This window comes from Eublepharis macularius, chromosome 4, assembly GCF_028583425.1.
Source record: "Eublepharis macularius isolate TG4126 chromosome 4, MPM_Emac_v1.0, whole genome shotgun sequence".
In the NCBI taxonomy this organism is placed as follows: domain Eukaryota; kingdom Metazoa; phylum Chordata; class Lepidosauria; order Squamata; family Eublepharidae; genus Eublepharis; species Eublepharis macularius.
The window spans coordinates 37656685-37672084 of NC_072793.1; the positions used below are offsets into that span (position 1 = coordinate 37656685).

At 40.9% G+C, this 15400-nt stretch overlaps 1 protein-coding gene across 2 annotated transcripts in view; it reads right to left on the reverse strand.

Moving 5' to 3' along the window:
- Window positions 1-683: 683 nt before the first annotated feature.
- Window positions 684-15400, reverse strand: part of GAS7 (growth arrest specific 7) — a 142701-nt gene continuing 127984 nt past the window's right edge. For both annotated transcript variants that reach the window (XM_054978841.1, XM_054978842.1), the window contains exons 7-14: window positions 14305-14420; window positions 11579-11653; window positions 9095-9173; window positions 7691-7819; window positions 5839-5962; window positions 4114-4193; window positions 3616-3714; window positions 684-2295 (exon numbers count right to left, since the gene is read on the reverse strand). In XM_054978841.1, coding sequence (XP_054834816.1) covers window positions 2182-2295; window positions 3616-3714; window positions 4114-4193; window positions 5839-5962; window positions 7691-7819; window positions 9095-9173; window positions 11579-11653; window positions 14305-14420 — 816 coding nt within the window. In that variant the 3' untranslated portion in view covers window positions 684-2181. The remainder of the gene's footprint in view (window positions 2296-3615; window positions 3715-4113; window positions 4194-5838; window positions 5963-7690; window positions 7820-9094; window positions 9174-11578; window positions 11654-14304; window positions 14421-15400) is intronic.

Here is a 15400-nt window from a genome sequence, read left to right on the forward strand (position 1 = left end):
CTTTTTAATGCTGGTCTTTGTCCAAGTCTCAATTTCCCCACACATACCAATAGGATAAAATGTTCTTTTTGCAACCTTGATGGCCAGCTTCTTGGGGGAAAGATGAAATATGTTTCTTATTATAAGCAGAGGTTGCACTGAAAATGCTGAAGGATAAAGCAAAGAAAAAGAGCAAGTAGATAAAAAATGAAATGAGGTATAGCAAGCTATGTCATTAATTGGAGTAGATTGTCTGAGCATTTTATATACAGCTGACAGTGCAAGAATCAAGGAATCAAACAAATCATGTGTTGCAGATCATTTGAGCTTCTTGAGCGTCTAAACTTGGTCACTGAGAAGCTCAAGAAACTCAAATGATCTGCAACACGTCCCCTTTTAATTTTTTTTTTAAATTGCAAATGGGAAAGCTCATGATAATTTTTGGCAATGATGGGAGACCTGACCATTTTTTTCCAGAAAAATAATTTAGAAAATGCATAAAATAAAGGGCTACTTCATATGGCAACTGATTGAACAAAATATTTGGCAGTACAAAAAATGAAATCTGAAACTCACAGTAAATGTTTGATTTATGTAAACTTCAAAGCAAGACTGACAAAATTAAGGAGAGGACTGAGAAAATTAACGTCCGGAAGCCCAAAGTCAATTGGCAAAACCATGAAGGTCTGTCATAATTTCCTGTCATAGTGATGCTTCAGAAAACAACTAGTTTTATAGTATTCACACAATCATTTCTAACTTGCTGCATGATGATTTCTTCATCAACACCTGCTGAGAACTAAATGGAACTCGGGGTCTTGTGAAATAAAAACTGAGCTCTGACATATTTCAAAATGAAAACCTGGTTTTGTTGCCATGATAATCAAGAGCCAAAGATGTGTTAGGACCTCCTGATAACCAAGTTCCGCTGGAATCTTGCTGTGGCATGAATATAAGAATGGACCCATTACAAAAAAATCCAACCTGTATTTATTCATTTTTATTTTATTTAGGGGATTTAAATGCTGCCTCTCAACTACCGAGTTCCCAAGCAGCAAAAGAACCAAACCAAACCAAAATCCAAATCTAATGATAAAGTCTTGATTAATACAGTTTTGAAGTAAGACATGCAGGACAGGAAGTCGTGCCCTCTGCAATCTGTAAATTGTACGTTATTTGGTGAAATGTAAAGATCAAGTTATATACAGTATGGATCAATTTGATTTGTTAAACAGTCTTCCAAAGGAAGCATTCAAACCGTTCTTTGAAGAGTACCTGCTGTACAACACCAGAGTCCTAGCCAACATGGCTTTAAATCTATTCAGCCCATTCCTTTTCTGCTAGAGGGTATGGTAACGGCTGCAATTTTTAGATAGCTTCCCCAGGGGTAGTCCCCAGAAATATCAATAACATTATGAGAATATCATAACACCATGAGCTTGAGGATTGAAGCCAGTGAGTACCTGAGAGGGAATATAAGGAGGACCATCTAAATGGGCTTCCTTTGGGTTATCATCTCCTGACTCGTTACCTCTTTTCCCAGGTTACTGAAAAAGCCACCCTTGGCAAGAGCATTAGCAGTTATGGGAGCTTTGTTATGTGTAAAAAAAAAAGAAAAAGAAAAAAATTACTGTACAGCTTTTACTGTTATCCTCACAACACCCCTGTGAGGTAGGTAAGCATTGTGAACTCCATTTCATAGTGTAAGGGGAGGTAAGGAGTGATTCCTAGAACCTCCCTCTCCCATCTAATAAAATGGCAATGTTCAGGAGGGTCTGCCTGTTTTCCGAGCCATGTTCAATTTCAACAGTCCATTTGTTTGGCAGAGGCTTGCTGTGTCTAACATTACTGTACAAAGACAGCATCATGCAAGGGGAGTAGCACATATTAATTAATCACAGAATAGCAAAACTCTTTGTACCACACAACAGCCTTCACAGTTCATCATGAGAGCTGTACATGCTCAGCTAACAGGAGCCTGTTTGAAAGGAAGTAAAAAGAGTGGTTTCTCAACTCTGGAATGTTTGATGTTTAAGGCATAGCCACAATAGGAAATGAAGTAATGATCAAACATATCAATAATAAATATATAAGGAAGCCGATAGCAGAATGTCTCTCCTGTCCTCCTCCTGAGGCTTTACAGAACTCTCTTGAACTTGGCTGAGCCAACAGGCCTTGCCACTTAAGGCGGGTAACAACAGTTTATATCTCCATATCCACAGGTCTGATATCACCGGTTTTGTGTTCTTTTACCCACAGTTCCCTGTCTTTGGATGGATCCACTTTCTGAAGCAACTGATCCACAGGTTCTACTGTCTAAAAAACACAAGAAAAGCAACAGCAAAGTTTTCAGAGTGCACGTGAATATCTCTTACAATATCATCTAACAAAACTGAACCACTTCCTCATCAGCTCCCCCCCATTCTTTCTATACCATCTTAACTGCACATTTCCAATGTGACACTTATCTTTTGGCCTTGTGTTACCCAAGGGTATTGTTTCAAGGAACTAGTAGGCAACCATTAATTGATACCAGGCATTCCGCCCCCACCCCCCAGTCCCCCAAGTCTTGTTTCCAAAGTTATCCACAATGGATATATAAACTTGGGACAGATGCGAAATCCAGTTGGATTTACTTGCAACTGAAAAGATCCCTGCTTGCCCACCCAGTTCAGTTTCAATTGCATTCCAAGAGACAGCCAATGAGCACTCCAATCAAGTCAACTCTTAGACTCAATTCTGTTACTGAGAGCCAAGCTACAAGTGACGCCTGACACAGGTTGGACACTTGTCAGCTTCCCTCAAGTTTTGATGGGAAATGTAGGCGTCCTGCTCTTGCAGCTTGGCTCTTCATTTAATTGAGGTTTACAGAGCAGCAGTCTATGGGAGGGAGAACATGCGGTCAGTAGAGGAGTGCAGGCGTCGAGCTCTTGCCAGGCACCCCCTTCCCCTCCACTAGGTGTGTGTGTGGGGGGTTCTGTAAACTTCAATTAAATGGAGAGCCAAGCTGTAAGACCAGGATGCCTACATTTCACATCAAAACTTGAGGGAAGCTGTCAAGTGTCCAACCTGTCTCAGGCGTCACTTGTAGATGGCTCTTCAAGTTTACTTCTCCAAACTTAGATATGATTCAGACACAGACCGAGGCATTTTTAAGTTCCTTGATCAAGTCTCAGAGCCAAGAAATGCACTCTTCTGGACTCTGAAATTAGAAATGTATCTCTCAGTATCTGGATGCTCCTGAGTAGGTCTGACACATCCTTGGAGAAGTGATTCAAGCGTTTAGAAACTGTTCTTGAAGAGCATAGATCAAAAAACATTTCCCACACTTTCTGCATTTTGGAGAAGAAATGTTGGGGTAGAAGGAAGGGAGGCAGTGAGTGAACTACTCCATTCCTGCGGTACTGTCTTCAAAGTTTGCAAGCTTTGACATAAGATCTTCAGATCTAATCCTCAACGGTGGATGGAGATCAAACCCTAAACAGAATGAACTGTAGGAATCCGCTCAGCCCAGAGCAGATTCTCCACTCAGTCACCAGAGAGCCAATTCTGGAGGACTCTGCACAACTAAGGTTTTTAGATTCCCATGAGGCCTCCTGACAGTATCAGAAAAGAGTGAAGGACAAGCAGACTCACGCTTTGGTTGAACATGTCTGTCTCATGTCGCAGCTGTGTGTACTGGCAGAGATGCTGTCGAATCATCTCCACTCTCTCCACCTCCAACCTCTCAAGCTCCTAAAAAGAAACAGTCATTCAACATTTTCAGCAATGGATAGGATAAAGAATGGAACCTGAGCATAAAATAAAAAGTAGGGTTGTTTTCTATGAATACTACATGGAATTAGTTAGCACCTATCTAACTAAACAAATATTGATTCGCATCACTGTTTCTACCTTGCTGGGTATTGGTTTTTTAAATGTTTTTGGCAACTTTGAGAGCTGCAGTGAATTGATAGAAACTGAAAAAAAAAATACATATATGCGTAATACTAATATGTAGTCTCCAGCCAGTTCTGAAAGATTTCCTAACTTCTGACATACTCAAGTAACTCTATGGTTACATACTTAGCAACTGTCAGCAACTCAATTCAGAAAATATACATATACACAATATAGTGGATGAGTGCAACATACCAGAGAGGTAGTCACCATTTCTTCAAACCACTTTGACTGAGCTTGATTATAAAGATCCACACAACGCATGAGGTCATCTCCTGCAAAAGGCACGAAACCCATTAACCATCTCCGTGAGAACCAACATCAGGTGTAATGAGCATGCTGTTATTTATTTATGACTTTCTACGTGCAAAATGTAAGCACCAAAGAAAACTGCTGTGAACTTCTAGTGCAGGTAATCTATTCATTAAGAAGTGAAAAGTGATCCATCCTGATCTGGGGTGAAAGGGTAGGCCCAAGACAAACTCTGCTGATTCATCTAATTGGATGGCATGTCTTTTTATCTCATAACAATAAAAAGAAACTTTCCAGCTCCATAGCTGATTACTTTCCTTGAACTTCCTCCTTTCCTTTCAAAGTAATCACCCGAAGGCACAGTTCATGAAAATACTCAGAAACTGTGATAAGGAACAAAAGGAAAAAATTGCTGTTCTGCTGTTTTTTTTTGGGGGGGGGGGAGGCATTGAGCACTGATTAAAAAAGTAAAGAAAGAGGGAGAGGAAGTTAATTAGAATGTGATAAGTGAACTCCACATCAACACCACCATTTTGGATACTTGACATTTGTGTCAGCTGGGAAAATCATGCTTATCTTATGGCTTCTGCGTGCTCTTTAACTGGAAGCAGCATCTTCGTCTATCTTAATGTTGCTGTTACCCCATAAGAAGAAGAACAAATGCATAATTTAAAACACCCATGCTAATTCTGCTTAAGTACAGATGATTTTATAGTGAAGTTCTTCAGTCAAGACAAGAGGCCTTCTGAATATCTCTCTCGCCATCTAGTGTACAGAATCAGGTAGCATACATTTTATAAGACACAGAATTACAAAGAAAACATAAGGACAAGTTACGGCACTTCTTTCTCCTAGTCACACATCTTTAAGAACAAAGATCAGAAATCAGCACTGACTACTCTGTCTTAATCTCCCTACATCATTACAGAGAGAAAGGGGTGTGTGGGGGGGGAGAGAGAGCACCTTCCAAATGTTCAATGTTCCAATAACGACACAGCCCCAGGTGTTCCCAGGCCATTGCAGTAGGAAAAACAAGTTACAATGGCAACAGAGTAAAGGAAGGAAAACCCTGGAATTTATTCCTAGCACTGAAATAACTGTACTAGTGAGACAAACATTCTCAACCTTTCCAGGCCATGGGGACTATTAAGAATTCCCAGGAAATCTATGACTGGAAAGTTTTTTAGGGCTTCAAAGGAGAAGACTGGGAGAGGGGCACTGAACTGGATTACAGCCATGGCTGGGTGGGTAGCCCTCTTTGCCCTAATAGAAATCTCAGGCATCCCTTTAAGTTGTGATTAGGTATCAATATTTTACCTGTGCGCCCCCCCCCCCCCCCCGGGCATGGTTAACAGCTGTTTTGAGTGGGAATTGGCACTGGGGTGGTTACCCCTCCCTTCCCCAATCATTTTACCAGCTTCGCTTCACTTTTCACAGCATGCAGATCTCCCACATAATGTGTCATTTGATCCTTAGTGAGTGAAATTCATCAGATATTTGCACTTTCTTTATTCTTCCTTGAAATGGCTGCTCGTAAGTTGAAGTCCATCGTAAGCTGAAGTCCACCCCTTGGCTCAGTTCACAGTGGCTCTAATTCATCTGTTTCTTTTTTACAACATAATTCATTTATCTTCTATTACACCTTATTCACACTCACCAGATACTCACCCGCTTGAGTAGACTTCCGCCTGGCCTTCTTAATCTCCTCTTCTGTCTTGTTACTAAGTTTTATCTCCAGCTGCTGTGTTTTCATCTCTAAGTCCTTTTGCCTCTCTGTTAATGCTTTTCGGGCCTTGGAACAAACACAAATACCATAAATTCTCCTACAGAAAGAGAATATTAATGTGCCTTTACCATTTCATAAACTCTATTCTCTCTGTAATCACTGCCCTGCAGATATGCCCTGGGGGAGGGGGAACTAGTATTTTGCTACTTTCTGTATGTAATTTTTAGCATTACAGAGAAGAGGAAAACTAGAAACGGATACTAGATTTCTGGAACATTCAACACAGTACTAACAAAGGCAGACCATTTGACTTGCTGTAATTTTCTTTCGTCATGAACAGTTACTGATTTTACTGTCATTTAAATTATTTGTTACTAATAAACAGTGTTTCTTTTGTGCCACATGTGTTTCAAAGTAATGTAAGAGTTTTGGTGAAATAACCTGAGTATTTTTTTAAATACTTTATTTTCAGTTTTAACAATGCAACAGAACTGCCCATGTTACTAAGCTTTTCACAATAACATCTTCAAGTTAGGCAAACATACTATAGGTATTGAAATAATTTACCTTATCAAAGATAGTAGAAGACAAAGAAGTAAGTGGATATATGCATAAAACAACATGGTAATCCAACAATATTATAGAGTAACAATCAGGACTTTTTTCTGGGAAAAGAGGTGGTGGAACTCAGTGGGTTGCCCTCGGAGAAAATGGTCACATGGCTGGTGGCCCCGCCCCCTGATCTCCAGACAGAGGGGAGTTTAGATTGCTCTCCATGCCGCTGAGCGGCGCAGAGGGCACTCTAAACTCCCCTCTGTCTGGAGATCAGGGGGCGGGGCCACCAGCCATGTGACCATTTTCCAGAGGTTCCGGAACTCTGTTCCCCCGCGTTCCAGCTGAAAAAAAGCCATGGTAACAATACAGATTACAACTAGTGGATGAGGATGCAATCAAAGCAATTATCTATGTGATAGGTATTCAAAGTATTGCCATGAAACTATATACAAGTGAATCAACTATAACTGAGTGTTCATTACTAATCATATGATTTATAAAAGGAAGCCATTATTCTAAAAATGATGACTGGAATTGAGAATTGTCAAATAACGAGTATGTTTAAAGGGCCCTGGGTTTTTTTTTAGTACTCTTTATATTTATTCTAATCTTTTCATTGTTCCTATTTATTAAACTTAAATGTATTTGTATTTTAATGTGTTTATTAATATTTTTCTTCTATGGCATTAAAACTCCTATAAAAGCTTGGTTAACCAGCATCCGGTTAACCAGATAATTTGGTTAACTGGCATGCCAGCAGAGTGACTCAGGCATGTACCACCCCACTCGTTTGTGTGAATGGAGAATAAAATCTTTGGTAACTAGACTGTTTCATTAACCAGCAACCCCAAGTCCCCATGGACGCCAGTTAACAAAGCTTTTACTATCCTGTGTTTTGTTTTTACTAATTTCTTTTTTCCTTTCTTCTCTTTTTTGTATATTTTGTAATATCTAGAACATCAATAAAATTATGCTGGAGCAGAATTATCTTCAGTGACCGAAAGGACTCTACACTAACAGATAATACTGACACCTCACCAGCTTTATAATTTATATGAGACAGACTAAATGCTGCTGCAAACACTGTTTCCAGACTGAAAAAGATTCTGATGGGAAGAGTACAGCTAATTATTATGCTTTTATGAAGGTAGCATGGATGCATGCTGACCTTTAGCCTTCAAATATCTTATGTGAAAAATAACCTTCAATTGGATTAATATCTGGCTGTTTTGATCTTACTTTTTCTACTGCCGCATACCGACTGACCAGCTGTTTTCGCAAATCGGCAATGTGATGGTCATACTTTTTCATGTCTTTCTTGAAATTCTCTCGGAAGTTGAGCAGTGGTTTCTCCACCTCAGCCTGAAGCTGAAAAAGAAACCAAGAAGAATTTTTGGGGGGGGAGAAGAGCTAAATTTTGGGAGTACAGTCTGAAGTATCAGGTAGAGTTACACCAGTGTTGGATAAACTACCCTATGCAAAGCAGCCCACTGCCACCCAAGAAATGGCCTGTCTGCCAACTCTAGGAACTTAAGAGAAATTATAAGGAAGAGTTTTGACATCCGACTTCTGAAATCCTGGAACTGGATTGGGAAGAAGAAACAGCCTTCACAGCGGTTGCCCTGTCTACTGGTGATGGGCCCACTGACCGGATGAAAAGTTAACATACCTAAAAGAATTACTTTTGAGGCATAAAAAGGTCTCTCACATAGCATGGACTAGTCTAGAACCTCCGTGTTTCGCATGCTGGTCACTACAAATCCTGCCAAACCGAGAATGAGCTCTGCATGAAAATTCATCTTCGGAACACTGAAATTTGGGGGTTTGTTGCAGGCTCTGGTGGTAGAGATGCTGAACAACCCTGCCCAGCTATAGACTGATAAAATAGTTTTAATAAAATAACTCATCTCATTTTCCTTCTAAAGTAGAACTATGATAGTGCAGAAGATGGAATTTGCCAAGGTTTGAGATGGACAGAAATTCAAACACTTCCCCTGCATTCCTATGACAAAGTAGGTGCACAATTCACATACTAAGCTCTGTGCCCCGAGTGTCTGAGAGCGAAATTAAGATTACACCTGATCCTTCATAGGAAACCAAAATTGTTACCTGTAACAATTACATTTATCAGCTCCTTGCACAGCTTATTATCAGAGGACATGTACTCAGTAACGACTCATTAAAGAGAAATTGCAAAATTGTTAGGGTTTTCTCCCTCTTTAGATGTCTTTCCAAGCTATCGATCTTGCAATGACATGCTTTTTGAGAGGAAGAGTTATAGTCCAGCCAGTGATAAGCACTTCCAAGTCAGATTTGTTTCAATGGAAGAGTTAAGCATAAGCTTCAATCCCTCTCATTACAACCAGACTTCAAACCCATTAACTTTGGGTGTGTTGAGCCCAGAATTCACTTACAGTATTTTATTAGGAACTAGCATTAGGTGCAAAAGTCATTAATTCCATGAATAGCTTCTGGATTTGGAAACAGCAGGCGGCTTTCATTCTTCAGATTACCAGGTTTAGCCACGAGATTTCCCCCAAATAATTGGATATAAAGACAGTAGATACAGCTTACAGTTTTCAGAAACCATATCCATCTTATCCCAGCCCCAGAATAAAGACTCTTCATGAACTTAGGAATTACTTTGGAAGAAAACTTGAGATGAACCTCTGCCTCATCAGCCAGGCTTTTCTTCAACTGAGACCAAGCCTCACCCAGAGTCCTGAAAAAACACACAATACAATGCAGCCGTTTTTCTTCTTTATTAGGACAGGATTTTCACGAAGAATCATCATGACTGTATGCATTTCTATTAGCAAAATAATTCCATATGCAGCATATGATCGGGGCGGGGGGGGGGGCTCATACAGAGAAGGCAAAATGTTAATATTTTACATTACATTACATAATTTCTCTCTCCAGGATCAAATTCATTTTCACATTAATCTATGATATAATCAGGAGTATCTCCCAAGAAACCTCATTTCCCGCCCAATAGTGAATTCACAGGCTATGTTCGCAATTCCCTACTGCTGTTTAAAGTTATAATTACCATTCACTGGCATGAAACCATTGATGTTTGTACCTACATTCTTGTTTGTAATTGTAATGATTTCTGAAACTACTGACTTTTGTACATAAAATGTCACTTTTTGGTACACCAAACAGGACATCTTATACTGATACTGAACTGAAATGAAGCATAATTTGTAAAGAAGTCCAGAAAGCCAATGATTTCACCAGCAATTTCTCATTACTACCATGGAGCAATTTCTATGCCCTTACTTCTGGGCATGGAGTAAGAGTCACTGAGTGTGTGCATGCGCGCGCGCGTGTGTGTGTGTGGGGGGGTTACTTGTGAATTTTCTGCATTGTGCAGGAGGTTGGACTAGATGACGCTAGAGGTACCTTCCAACCCTATGATTCTAAGGTCTACTACCAACAAGGAATTTTTAGCAGTTTTAGTTAAACATAAGGCTTCTGGACAGATTTTTAAAGTCACATATGGGTTTTAAGAATGTCAGGGGATTATAAAGAACTCACATAACATAGCACAGAGATTGTAATGCAATCCTAAGCAGAGTTAAATTCTGCTTAGAATTTCACTGCTGCTCAGATAAGAGAAGAGAACGAACCTACTAAAGCAAATCATGTTTTCAAGCATGTCTTAGAGCCAGTCTCCTCCTCTCAGGTCATTAGTTGCAATACATGGTGAAAGCCATCCAACTATACAAAAAACAGTTTTTCTTTCATGAGATGGCTACTTGTGTTTTGACGGAACCAAGGTGTGGTCCAAGCAGACCTACGAGGGGGGTAATGAGAGCACACCCCAGAGGCTGAAGTATTTGGAGCATCCTCTGTTGATGCTCCAAGAGCCATCTACTGAGTCAGAAGTGTCACCATCTTCCGCTTTTTAGAATGCCGCCTCTTGGGCAATTTGCTCAGGAGGTCATGTTGACCAGGCAAAAAGCAGTCCTTCAGAGGTGCTACTTCCAACATGGCAACATCTCTCCAAGCATCCCTCATACTGTTTTTTAATATTTTTATCCTGCTTTTCCTCCAAGAAGCTCAGAGCCATGTACATGATTCTCCACTCCCCAGTTTATCCTCACATCAGTCTTGTGTGGTAGGTGAGGCTGAGACAGAGTAACCAGCCCAAGGTCACCTAGCAGCTTCACGACTGAGAAAGGATCAGATCCTAGTTTAATATCTGAACCACTACACACCAACAGGACATGGAAAGAGGCTTCAGTGCCTTTTGGAGCACTACAAAGGCTTCTTGGATGTCTTTGGCTGCTTCTACATGGAAAGCTCCTTGTAGCTTTCACTGCCATTGAGAATGCAGGCCATTCACAGCCGTAATCAAATGTTGATACACCAGTTTCCCCTGCACTTTCCTTGCCCCTCAAAGCTGTAATTTCTCCCCCTGCCACCAGAGGGATTTACAATAACATTATAACAATCTATATACTAAGTCCTCTGAATTCCCAACTTTCATTAAATTAGTAATTATCTAGACCTTTTTGTTGCAGAGATATAAGGGCAAATGTGTACCTCTACAATGAAAAGGGTTGAGTTTTTTTAAATGAGAGCATGAAAGCCGGAGATTCAGAAAAGCTAGTTAGTTAGATTGTTATAACATTATTATGATTAGGGGAGGATATTGTGTGGATACTCCAAAAAAGCTCACACTGGTTTGGCTGTCAAACTGGAGCAAAACCTTTGTGTGGAAGCAACCATCCTGCTTTGTGGTGAGGGGAAGTGCTGCTAGGGACTCTCACACTGCTTTCTTTTGTTGTTTTGGCTGGACAGCATAACTTCCTTTTTAGAGCTGCCCAGGAAATGCACTTCCTGTGCTAAAAGTTTTTCACAGTGAGCTACTTTCAGCTGAAAGCCAGAGATACCCTACAACTCACTGTTTCAGAGCAACATTTTCTAGCTGCCTCAACCAGTAAAATAATCCTTCACAGCAACCCAATTATTTTTTATGCTGATTTCCAAGGAATTAAAATCAAACAGAAAGGCCCTACACACAAAAGTGGATCATAGCAAGAGAAAATGATTTCTAAATAAATTAACATTTTTGTAGCGTAATGGAAGCTATGGGTTATCATAATGCACACGTACCCTTCTTCCTGAGCAGCCAAAGAGTTTTGAGATAGTTTAGACAAGTTTTTGGCATATTCTTCTTCAATCTTTATCCTGAAAGTGACGAAACAGAAATTGGTCATTTAGAAGTGCAGCTTCTCGTGACATCATTTCCAGAAAACAATCGCTTAGGAACAGGGATTTATACATTGCAGTTTTACCTGTAAAACTTGGTTGGCCATTTAAATTTCTCACCAAGCAGTGCAGGTCAGTACTTGTAATAGGCACCCCAACCTGATATATCTGAGATAGTATAAACAACAGATTGTCCACCTACAAATAAAGCGGCTATCTCCCTGTTAAGTGGGGCAAATTCAGAGCGGGTTGGATTCAGCAATAAGAGATTTCTGTCAGTGGAAGAGGACTTTCTCACCTCCCCTGCTGAAGTACCAAATTCTGCTACTGGTTAAGAGGGATCCCCCAGGATTATGTACAAGCTGGAGGGAGAAATTGGTGGAAATCCCCCCTTTTTATCACTCTCTAAAATCCTCTGCTGGATTCAAGCCGAAGCTCAATTCTTACTAGAAATCAGAACATGGTTTGATTAACCACCACAGCTCTCCTTAAGGCCAAAGGGACCTTTACGGTAAATGGAGAAGTGGAGCCCTACTTCTGTTCTCCATCTTCTCTGCTGTTTCCTGTCCCCATATCAAAACACTCTGTGAATCTTCTTTGCTCCACCCATGCTAACAGATTCTACTAAACTGGCACCAAGTCAGTGGTCTGACCCAGCTGTTCTGGTAATATACCAGGACTCCAAAGCCCACAACACAGTTAGAGACACAATTTATAAATGGCCAGATTGTGCCCTGAAGACCACTTCTGTGCTCAAGAGCTGTGCAGATGCTCGCAAGTCATTATACTGAATAGCTTCCATTGGGGCAAGAGAGTCTTCTATTTATCCGCCATTACATAATTACAGTGGGTGAATGGTAGCAGCGCTCTCACTTTCCTCTGGTCAGGCAGGCAAAGTTCACTCCTGGAACACAGAGTCCCAGTACTACTGCAAGCTGGAGAAGCAAATCTCCCGCCTATTATTATTTAGATAGCTATTTATAACAATGCTCTTGCTCTTCTGTGGGTAGTTAGTTATAAATAATGAGCAGCTATAAATAATAGCTGTTTATCTTTCTCTCTCTCGCCTTCTCCTTTCATGTCCTCAGATATTTTAAGTTATTCAAACCATGTTCCAAGAGAGCTGTACTCATGGAAAAAGGAAGGACAGGGTGGGGTGAAAAAGGATTTTCTTTTAGATGTGCCAGTAACACTGAGGCGAAGGTCTCATTGGAAGTCCAGAGAATTCAAGCGGATTTGTGATCCTAAACCTCTACACGGGGGGATTAAAACTGATCCTTCCCAATTACATGGACTGCTCCCACACCAAGGAGGCTGACAAACTTAAATATTTCCTAGACTGCAACCAACATTTTTAAATTCAACCACCCTAAATTGGAACAGTGGATGTCCAAAGCTATGTCATTAAACTTAGAAGCGTATCAGCAATGTCTGAAAGTCATCTTATGGTGTGTAAACATACAATGATCAAATTCAGACATCATTTTTTAAAAAAACATGGTTTGTTCATTACAAGAATAAAGTTTGTACTAGATCCAGAGGAGTTAGCCGTGTTAGTCTGTAGCAGCAAAATAAAAAAAAGTCCAGTAGCACCTTTAAGACTAACCAATTTTATTGTAGCATAAGCTTTCGAGAATCACAGTTCTCTTCGTCAGATGCATGGAGGGCAGAAAGAAACTGGTCAAATATAGAGGAGGAGAGGGGAGGGGAGGAGGAGAGAGGGGATGTAAACAACTCCTTTGATATGGAAATGTAAACAGCTCCTTTTGATGTGGTGATCAGTTTGCTTGTGTAAAGGTTCAAAGGAGTCTGCCGTGTTAGTCTGTAGTAGCAAAATCAAAAAGAGTCCAGCAGCACTATTCTGTACTGATCCAAACGCAAGAGAACCATACCATCCAAATTGACCCTTTGATTGCCAACTATGACCAGCTAAGCCAGAATGGCACGCACTTTGTAGGCTCCCACGTTTTTGAAAACAGACATTATATTTTACCTGCATCGTCGCTCATATTTTTGTTACTGTTTTATTATTTGTAACGGCCTTTGGCCTAATGCAATAAACCTTACCTACCTACCTACCTACCATTACAAGAATAAGCCAGAAGACCTAAGGGCTCGCATACTTCTCTCACTCCCGCCACATTGTTATTTTGATGTACAATCATTTGATTGAATAAACTGCAGTTTGTTTTTGGCCTACATGCCAGGATTCTAAGTTATGGCTTAATCATCTGGCCTCTTTTAATTTCTTTCTAAACCTTGAGGCCCTAAAGCTCAGAATCCTAGAAATCCAAATACTGCTACAAACACTGATTTCTTCCAAGAACTTTATACTCAAGGAAAGATGACGATATAAGGTTTTGGGTCTTTTGTAGCCTATACTGCTGTATTCCCCCACCCCCTTGCTCCAATGATGAAGACTGGCTGGGATGTAAAAGTGGGGAAAAGGCCATGCTGGAAGCCCATAAGAAAAAAAAAGTCAGCATTCATCTGGCCAATAATCCAAGACTGAGTGTGCTTAAGAGGAAGTGCACCTAATAGATTAGTCAGGCAGGATCTTAAGTAATGGAAACAATTAATCAATGAAACACAATGGTTTAATTTGGCCCAGCTCTGAGCTTCTAAGATACCTTTCCCGAATAAACTCTGCCATTTCTTTCTGCATTTGTTTCCCCTTCAACTGTTTCTGTAGAAGAATTTCAAATCCCGAGACGGTGCTGTTTCCTTGGGGATCCTTCTTGTCAGCCTGTTGGAAACACACAGTTAGGATATACACCGCGCACAAAAAATTGGAAGATGCATCACAACATTTAGGCTATAGTATAAAAAACCTGCAACTGTTTTGGAACTCACTCTAAACAGGTTACTAACTTGTGCCTCCAGCCTTTAAGGCACTTCAGCAACCCTTAGGACAATTTCAGGACAGCTTCTGGAATTCCCACTAGAGGTCACTGTGGCACACAGAGAACAAGTAACTAAGCAGCCGGCAGCTGATTCTTAAAATGTAAGGGGGAAACAGCCTTAGCTTGTGGTATAGGCAAGAAGACAGTTCAACACTAGCTTGCATTCAAGCATCTTATCCCAAGGCCTCAAAAGCTATCCAGAATGCTTTACCTGCCAGCAAGCACAGCAGGGCCCCTGGTCCCAACACAACCATCCTTATCCATCTCCCCGCCACTCTCGACCCCTTCTCTGATTTTTACCACTTTTCCCTCTTTCCATGGTAAAAAGAAAATACAGTGGAAGTTGCAAGGCACAGGCACTTCTGGGAACCTCTAGTGTGCAAGAAGGTTCTCTCAAATAACAAACAGGTGCAGTGCTAATTTGTCTGGGACCTTTTGGGTACTGGAACCCCCTTCCCCCTTTCTCCTCGCTATCAACAGGGAAAGGGGGGAAACACTTTGTGTTGGGTGATGGCATGTAGTAGCTTAGCTCTGCCCCCTTCCTACCAAGGTAATGAAGGAGGGGGTGTCCACATGGACATTCTCCTGAGAGGAAAATTGACCCTGGGAATTTCACAAGCCATGCTCCCCCCCACCATACACACCCCTTACCTAGGGAGCAGCTGGCGAGCCAATCCCAACATTAGAGGTTAGGCGGTTTTGAGGCATTGGGCCAGATCCTAAGGGGGTGAGCAGTGCATAATGGGTGGTTCAGCCTTGCGGTCAAAAAGGGTGGCATGAGCCATCCAGCAGCTGTCGGTGGCAGAACAGGGACGTTTCCACA